The sequence below is a fragment of the Amphibalanus amphitrite genome, unplaced genomic scaffold (assembly GCF_019059575.1).
Source record: "Amphibalanus amphitrite isolate SeventyFive unplaced genomic scaffold, NRLGWU_Aamphi_draft 000194F_arrow, whole genome shotgun sequence".
Classification (NCBI taxonomy): Eukaryota; Metazoa; Arthropoda; class Thecostraca; order Balanomorpha; family Balanidae; genus Amphibalanus; species Amphibalanus amphitrite.
Window position 1 is genome coordinate 819,757 of NW_024881689.1, and position 9,190 is coordinate 828,946.

A 9,190-nucleotide genomic window follows, 5' to 3' on the forward strand; every position below is an offset into this window, starting at 1 on the left:
CAGCGTCGAAAACGCCTTTCTGGATCCGCCTATGACATCATCTCGACTGGGATCTTGCCCCCCCCCACGCCAAAATCGAATCCGCCGCCACTGGAACCAGCCCCCGTTCACGAGCTTCAGAATTCCTTTACCGTGACGTCATCACGGCGCATGAATTTTCCTTCACCCATAGAAATGCATGCAAAGCATGGTGTGTTTCAGGCGGGCTAAGGAGAAATCTAAGGCCTACATGTGTTCAAAAGACGTACCACTAAGCCAATGGATTCGTCTCATTACGATAAATGGGGTTGCAATCGAAACATTCGGCCTATATTTGTCTAAAATGGGCCAATCAAATGGTCCCTGCAACTCATAATGAAGGATTTCCTCTGCGTTGAAAAATTTGTTTCAAGTGTTTTTTATCAGCGACAGGGGAAATCCTTCATAATTGCTACCAGATTACTACCATATTCCCTCGCATTTCTGTTGCGCATTGCCTCACAAATCAGAGTTTTGTGAAGTTTATGCTAATTTAATTGTCATATTTTGACTGATTTTGGCGATTTTTAATTATTTCAACGCAGCATGGATCACGTAGATCTCATAGTTTGCTGAAGAATGTGGCTTTTGCTTGGTTATTATCAAGTTATCTGTGATTTGGTGCGTCGTTATCGTAGCATTATGTAAAATGCAAATTATTAAATCAATTTTTGAAGTAAAGTTTACATGAAAAACCAATAGTTCAAGCATAATAATTGTTTAAACATAATGATGCAACATGTGTATCCCAGATGGACCTTATATTTCAATTGAAAACTGAAAATGGAAAACAGAAGATGGATCTGCGGAGTCACTGGAGATCACAAAGTGCTCTTGATTGTTGGTAGTTGAAGATGTTGAGAGAACTTGTGAATCTGCATACCAGTCCTGACTTGTTTGATTGTTCAAAGCTATTTTAATTCTCATAATTGTGTGTAGTGACTGTGCACACTGCGTAGCACATAGAAATGTGCAGGTGGCTGGTGCCTGGTAGGTGGGTTAAACTTCGGAGGTGCGAATTTGGATGTCAGTTTAAAATTCATGGTTATGCCTTGTAGAGTAAGCTCTGCTGTCATTTTTGTCTTTTTATAGTTGTAGGTATATCTAATACAGCTGTTAGTTTCATTTTTATTGAAATGCTCAACCAGAATTTGCACATGTTTCATGCATGAATGGCTAAGTTTGGGGCGTTTATTCAACTCTGACTGCTAAAGTTTTTCAAAGGCAAATGGCACAGCATGACTTCGGGCTAGATCAGCTGGTACCTACCTGTTGACTTTTTTCTATTTTTGGTGGTGATGTGTTTGCTGTTTGTCTTTTGCAAGGTGGTCAATGAAATAAAATAATGCATTATTTTGGAATGTTTCCTTAACAGAAGCCAGGAGCCGGATTGATGTGTGCTGGTGAATGAGATGGTTCAAAAGCATTATCTGATGTTTTTCAATGTGCACAAGCCATAACATCCCTTTCATATGCTGAACTTTTAAATAGCTTCTCAGTCATTTTCCTGAAATATTGGTGTAGATAAGAAATATCAGTACCTACTCAGAAGTACCTGCCTTCTGCTGAATAAATATTTCATTGGTTGAACGAAATATGCAGGTAGCCTTATGATGATGTAATGTGAAATTTTATTTCTATAAAACTTAGCAAATGAAGTTCTAATTATGCATATATGCATACATTTTTCATGACTAAGAAAGTTTTCCACAAGAGTAGGTAATATGAGAAAGTCTATAAAACGACACATTCTGAAGGCTCAATGCTGTCAGAGTGTTGCCTCAAAGAAAAACTGACTTGCTGGGTTACGAATATTTCTCTATTTTAATTATTAAATGTAATGCACAATACATTGCAGTGAAATAACAAAATAGTGCAGCAAAATAGGATTGGTGACGATCAAACAACACGCGCGCCATTGATGTCAGCAAAAATTGCTACCAGATTGCTACCAAATCCGTGACGTAGCTACGGCGCCTTTATTTCCCTAGTGAACCAACCTGAGTAGTAAAGTAATCTTGGGTGGAACTAAGTTGGTTTAATAGGTAAGTTAGTGACAATGTTGACGCTCACAGAAGGGATGTCGTTTGGGAAACAAATAAGGAAGAGTGCAAAAAACATCAAAGTAGAGGGCTAGTTGAAGAGAGAGAGAGAGAGAGAGAGAGAGAGAGAGAGAGAGAGAGAGAGAGGGGGGGGAGAGAGAGAGCGAGAGAGAGAGAGAGAGAGAGAGAGAGAGAGAGAGAGAGAGAGAGAGAGAGAGAGAGAGAGAGAGAGAGAGAGAGAGAGAGAGAGAGAGAGAGAGAGAGAGAGAGAGAGAGAGAGAGAGAGAGAGAGAGAGAGCGTAATCAGGCTCGTGTGGTGAGGTCACGCCGACTCGCCGAGGTGTGACCCGGAACCAAAGGTCAGAGCCGTGTGCACAGCTGCACAGCTTAACGCGGGGAGAGTTCAGCGGACCGGAGCGGCAATACAAAACGGCTGGCGAGGCGATGGAAACACGGCTTTGGAATTTGAAAACGAGGATGGTGAGAATCGGGAAAGAAATAAGACAAAAATACAAGAAAAGGTAAAGGAAATAAAGATTAGCAATGATGCTACGGAAAACAAATCGTATAAAATAGAGCCAGGCCACAGGACAGAAGTCATATCTAACCTCATCTGAGAAAAAATACGCACCAAAGAACACCAATCCATCCCACGGACCCCACCGCATTTAGATACCTAACATCACCAATTCATTACCAGTATTGGCCAGCTCCAAGACACCACGCATGACCGGCCATACCACACTCGCCACGGCAGAGCTAGAGTCGTCAGCAGAGGAGGCCGCTCTGCGGGACGCTAGCCTCGGTGGAGGCTGTGGTACGACGGACGGAGGAGCGCGCTCAAGCGGAACGGGGGTGACCGACCCCTGCCGCCGCCACGGAACCAGCGGTCCTGCGCCGCCGCCGCCGCCGCCGCCGCCGCTGGGGCGGGATTCAGGAGGCTCAGACTCTAGTTGGAGATTTGGGATCCCAAGAAGTGCGTCCTTGCTACCAGTGCGAAATAAGCTCAATGATTCTACGATTCCTTACACGCTCCCAATAATCAGAACTATGCATCCTCGATTGCCTTTGGAATACACATCTGTTCCCCACACATTCAAGTTCAAGATCAATTGTCTTCTCGCTATCTCCAAGAGCCAAACACCTCAATCAGCTGTGTCACTGCACCCCGGTGACACCCAACCCTGCAATTTGGGCGCCACGCGACACCGTCCGTTACACCACCGTCACACTCATACCGTCACGTTTGTCCTCGTCATCCCGTCACGTACCGTCACCTAGCGACGCGAGCACTCGTCACGGACGGTATTCACAATTAGGTGCCGCGTAGGTCGGCGCAATTCTCGTGATAATTAGTCCCCTCCATTACGTGTTCCTTCATCGGTGATAAAGCGGTAAGCTAATTGCAGATAGATTTAGTTCAGACTGGTCGCTTGCTTGCATTTCAGTCAGTTTCGCGTTGTCGAAGTTGTCCAAGTAATGTAGAATCATCGTTTAATTACATCATGGAATATACTAAGAAGCCACTTAGAAATAACATGCTTTTACTGCGAAAAAATCGCAAAACTAGTGAGCAATTATCAAAAGACATGCTCCGCTCAGCATTTCGCATCTACCACATCCATGGGTGTAGGAGCGCCAAAAATATTGGTGAAGGATGCCACCTGAACCTTATGAAAAGGGACAGGACCGTGCCAACCAACACGCACAGTGCAAGCGGGGGGGGGGGCGAATTTCGCCAACCCCTTGTTTTTTGCAGATATCTTACGCCCTTATCATCCCATTAACGTCAAATTTTCAGTGCCTACCTAAAACTGAATTGTGCATCTTGCCATGACAGCAAGATGTAAATCAGGGCCTCGGCTAAGGAATTTTGACTACTGGGGCAAATGGTCAAAGTGTGTTAACCCGCGCCCTGCTGGGAGGGGGGGGGGGGTTTTGAACACCCCCTGCGGTTTTCGCGGATATCTGAAAAACGGCGGCACCTTATCATCTATCAATTTTATACATGTTGTGAAAATTTCAGACCAGGGTCCTTCAAGGTCAGGTCACCAGGTCGCTACAAGTGACCTCACTTCATAAACACATCATAAAATGTTTCAATGTATGCCATAGCTACACCAAGTGACGGATCGCTTTGAAGCTTTCAGCAATTGATAAGTGCAACAGTATGTACAAAATTCGGAATTTTCATATCGGTGACCTAAGGTCGGGTCAATTTTGCGACCTCTCTAGGGATTATAAGTCAATGGGAGAAAATTCAAAACAGTCTTTTTCGGACAAAAGTCATTCTAAACACTCTCAAACACTAAATTACAAGTAACTTTGACACACTGAACATGAAAACGGCACCCGTGACCCCTGTTTATGCCCCTAAGGTCATCTCAGGTCACGAATGGTATCTAACAGTTTTTTTGCGACTAACTTTTGAAAGAGGCATGCTAGAGCGATGAAAACGCCTTATATATGTTCAGCTCGACGATACAGATCCACTAATATGCAACATGACAATGTCCGGTCAGGTCATGACCTTGACCTGAGGTCAAATTTCAAGTTGACCTTTCAAGGTAAGTTATAGTTCATTCGATGCGTCTTGACGAGAGGAACTCGATGCCGGTAAAAGTAAGCTCGTACAAGGCTTGGGTCAAAAGTTATTGCAGAAAAAAAAAACTTTCCGAAAAAATCGGCTATTTTTGCAGTTTTTGCCCCCTGCAGGCAAAACCGTTGACGTTAGGTCAAATCTGAGAGAATTACTCAGAAAGGGCGTTAATAGGGCTATCGAATGCGCTTTTCCGTGGCGCTGTAGCTCTATTGGTTCCCGAGCTATGCGTTGGTTTCTTGGAAATTGTCGACATTCGACCTGGAAATCGGCGAAATTTTGCCTTCAATGACTTCTGGTGACCTGACCTTTGACCTGACCAAAAAAGTGACCGAAGTGATTTCGTCATTATTTTTGGCGTTCTTTCGAACGCCGCCTTCTGCGTATCGCTACGTGGCCCAGGAGCCGAGTTAGAAGGGGGGGGGTGTTCAAACACCCCCCCCCCCCCGCAGGGCGTGGAAATCCAGGACCCCCAGCCGGGCGCGGGTTAAAAGACAGACATTTGATCAACCGTCGAATCCAGCAGTTCTAAGCATAGGTAGGTGAAGACCCTCCCTTGCATTGTCCAAGATTGGTGAAGGATCCTTCACCAATCGGAAACTTTGGTGAAAGGTATCCTTCACCAAAGAGATACGTTGCTACACCTATGACCACATCCCACAAGAAACCGATAGGAGTTACACGACACACCACCTCCCAACATCCGGCAGTCGATGATTTGTACGATCTACTGACCATCCGCTGAACACAGCAGCTGTTCACGACAGCAGGTGTACAGACCGCAAACGGTCACTAATTGGGTATCAGCTGCTCACGGTCCACACGTGAACAGTCTGTTCATTGACGGGAGAACCAAAGAACACGTGGTCACGGCTGGGCTCGGTCTCATCTTGAGAAACAATGTTTAAAGGTGCCGATATAATTCGTGCTTTTGACTAGGATTAGGTACAAAATTAATCTTTGTGGAATGATCAATGCAGTTTGTGCAACTCATGAATCCTTGATTTACCATCTTCGCTATCATCAACTCAATCTTCGATCCAATATGCAATATCCTTCGATTAGATATTTCTTCAATAACTAAGCATCTACAAATATATTCATAGGTAGGCAATATGCACATGACATCAAACTCTGTTCAAAACCGTCTGACTGCAGTGCAATGGTCATACCTACTGTTGCCAGTTGCCAGCATACGCTGGCTTCAAATTTTTCAGAAAAGGTTCAAACGCTCCCAAGAGACACATTAGTCGAACCTTTAGTGCCCGGTCAGACCATCTGCAATTCAATTGCCACCGACATCTCTTAGAACAAACGACGTCATAAATTTCAGAATGACGTCATAAATCATCTGACCACCATTTGAATCACCCCTCTGCGACCGGCTTCAGCCGTGATGAGTCTCCAAGGCTCCCTGCCGCGTTCGGAAATCTATGATTCAGACAGGAAGTCCGCAGAGAAAGACGTGGGAATCAACCGGTGTTGAACGTCGTCCTGGAGTGAGGGATAGCTTCATACACGCGAGGGAGAGCGATGGAGGGCCAGGTGAATGCTTGTTTGTGTGTAGGTGGAAGGAACGTGTGAGACGCCCGAGGCTATGGATCTATGTAGAGTAGATAGTGTGATGTTGGATTGCTGATCAGTGCATCTGTGAGAATCAATTTCACTACAAGGATGAAATGTTAAAATGGCATCACATCGCGAGTCGCAATGGATTGCCCACAATGCAGGGCATATGTCAAGGGAGTATACATTCATACATAGCATTGTACATCATAGAAAAGCCTACACGTCGAGAAACTCCACCCCAAATCCAACCAAACATTCACCTTGCCTGGTTCAATAGCCTGCAAGGCGCTAAGGTCACACATTTCCTATTCACCCAACACCGCATGCATCATGCATGGCCGCGTCATGACCAATATATCCATTTCGTCCCTATCAATGACCTTACATCAGGCTCGCGCAGGCAGGTTTAAAAACACCTACCAGGGCACTACTGCTCAACTTCGCCGAAACTCAACAACCAATCACAGACAACCCTCCACCACAAAACAAGGAGTCGAAAGCATGGAGAATCAAAAGCACCAGTTCCAAATCCATCTAAATCATCGTCCCTACATTAAACATATCATTCCCACCTCCCCCTCCTACCCCCGAAAGTAGAAACTCTCCGGCCAAGCCCTGAGCTCTCACAAACCCAGCAACACCGTCCCCCCCCCCTGTCCACGCGGTTGAACTCACGTCTCTCGTCCTTCTCTGGGTGCCACTGCCACCATTGCCGCCTGTCCCGCTCGCTCGTAGTCTTCTGACCTGAGGTCACACCCTCACAGAGGTCACAGCGCCTCACTAAGGCAGCAGCGGTGAGCTAGCTGGCTCAAATTGTGGGCGTGGTCTTACACTTTTCTTTCAATCCTCCGATGCAAGTTTCGGCTTTATGCGAGGAGTATCCAGTTACATTATTGCATACCGCCGTGAACCGATGGATTGTTGGTCACTTTCCAGCCTTCACAACGAGATTCTACCCCAGTCAGATCACCACTCGGCAATTTTAGGTCACCAGCTACACCAAGAGGCAGAATGAATTATCTGCACCAACGTCTGCAGCGGATATTCGATCCTCAGCACCACCAATAACAGCAGCTACGCCCGCTTGTCTGCACCAGTGTCACCAACGTCAATGTCTTTCAACCAACGTCCAACGTCACCACTCCGTCTCACCAAACGTCACCAATCCGCAGCAATCCGCACCATCCGTCACCAAACGTCACCAGCACAACAATCACCACCGGCGCCTCTCCCAGCCCACACCAGACACCAACTGGCACCTGCCGTTTCTCCACACCACAACCTCCCGACCCACCGCGCCTCAGCACCCAGACGGCGACAGTGCTGCCACCACGCGGCCGAACGGCAAAACAACACAGGACGGCGAAACAGCACCGGGCGACTGCGGCTGCGCAGGTGAAGCTAGTGGCACAAGTTGCACCGGAGAACGGCTCATTAACCACGGCAGCCTGCACGGTAATTAGAGAGATGTACGACATAATACCCGGAACACGACTGGGGAGTGTTTATAAGGAGAGGAGCGTGCTCAAGAAGGCGTGTCGGCTGTTTGACCAGGCGGTGGGTCAGCCGGGCGGCTGGCTACTCCAGAGGTGGAGATCACGGGAGGGGGGGGGGGGTCGGGGGGGGGGGGGGGTCAGGACTCAGGACCCCCTGAAAACGAATTACTGCTATGTAAGTCAATGGTACTGCATCCAGCCCGCCTCCATCTGCCCGGCCTGGACCCCCGCTGAAATTTTGACAGATCTCCACCCCTGGGCTACTCCACACTCCAGCATACGGGCTGGTAGGGGAACCAGGTGAGTTAGTCTGCGTGGAACGATATCAAATAAAGGTGTACTGGTGAGGTGGTTTAACGTCAGCTAGCCAGAAAGTCGAAAGAGCCGGTGGGGTGTCAGATCAACCTGTTCTCACAAATGTTTATGACAACTCTGGATTTTTGTGCGCCCGGATCGCACTATTCCCGGATCGCAGTACTCTCTGGCGCCTATGAGCAGTCCTTTCAATGGCATACCTCTGAATTTGGATGAGACGAATTACCGTGAGTGATTTCGCCAAGTCAAAATTAAACAGCATTGGTAAAAAGCACGCGTTTCGCTATCGTAAGATTCCCGGAATGCTTGCCCAGATGCGACCTTTGACCTGCGTTCCTGCCAGTCCCACTCAGCAGCCCCTATGAGCCGTGCCCCGCCAGGTTTGTTTGTCTGTTTGTTTGTTTGTTTTGTTAGTTAGCTCCTTTCGGTCTGACGACACCATTTCAGAGCCGGGAGGATGATAGGAATTAGGGGAAGACAGTGGTCTGGGCAGGCACCCTAGTGAGTCGCCGGGGCTGAGCCCGTCCCAATAGATAGGCCGACCAGCCCTCTCAAGCACTCACCGCACCCGGCTATACGGGCGTGCTTCTTACGAGCAATCCCGCATGGGAAAAAGTTGCCCGTCCAGCCCGGAGCAGGGGAAAGAGGCGTGAAGGAGAAAGATTTGAATGTCCTGAGGATGAAAACGATGGGACGGTGACCCAGCCAGGGGTGACCAGCTGTGTAACTGTAGGTACTGACCGGTGTACGACGGGCCGGTGAGGTGAGATGAAGCGTGACTGAGAGCCACGCCACTGATTGTAACGGGACGGAAACGGTCCGAGGGCTGGCGATTAGTGGCTATTTGGCTAGTGATCAGTGGTAAGTGGTCAAAGGGTCAGTGGTCAAACGGCCTTCAGGCTGGCTATAGTGGCCATTGGTCAGTGTTCAGAGCGGTCAGTGAGCCCCGTTCACGATTATTGAACAGTAACGGGTCAGTAGTCACTGGTCTGGGATCATGGACCGATGAGCTTTCGGTATTACGGAACTTCTCTCCAAACGATTCCACCTTAATTACACCAACTTAAACACAGGTCTTGAAACAAATTTCAAAACACTAAAATAAAATACTTAAAAGAAACTGGAAACCTGAAGGGAAAATACGAACACAG

The 9,190-nt window shown here is 47.5% G+C and overlaps 1 protein-coding gene across 1 annotated transcript in view; it reads right to left on the reverse strand.

Moving 5' to 3' along the window:
- Window positions 1–7,520, reverse strand: part of LOC122384634 (WD repeat-containing protein 47-like) — an 84,109-nt gene extending 76,589 nt beyond the window's left edge. The window contains exon 1 of the mRNA XM_043372233.1: window positions 6,904–7,520. Coding sequence (XP_043228168.1) covers window positions 6,904–6,938 — 35 coding nt within the window. The 5' untranslated portion in view covers window positions 6,939–7,520. The remainder of the gene's footprint in view (window positions 1–6,903) is intronic.
- Window positions 7,521–9,190: the final 1,670 nt, after the last annotated feature.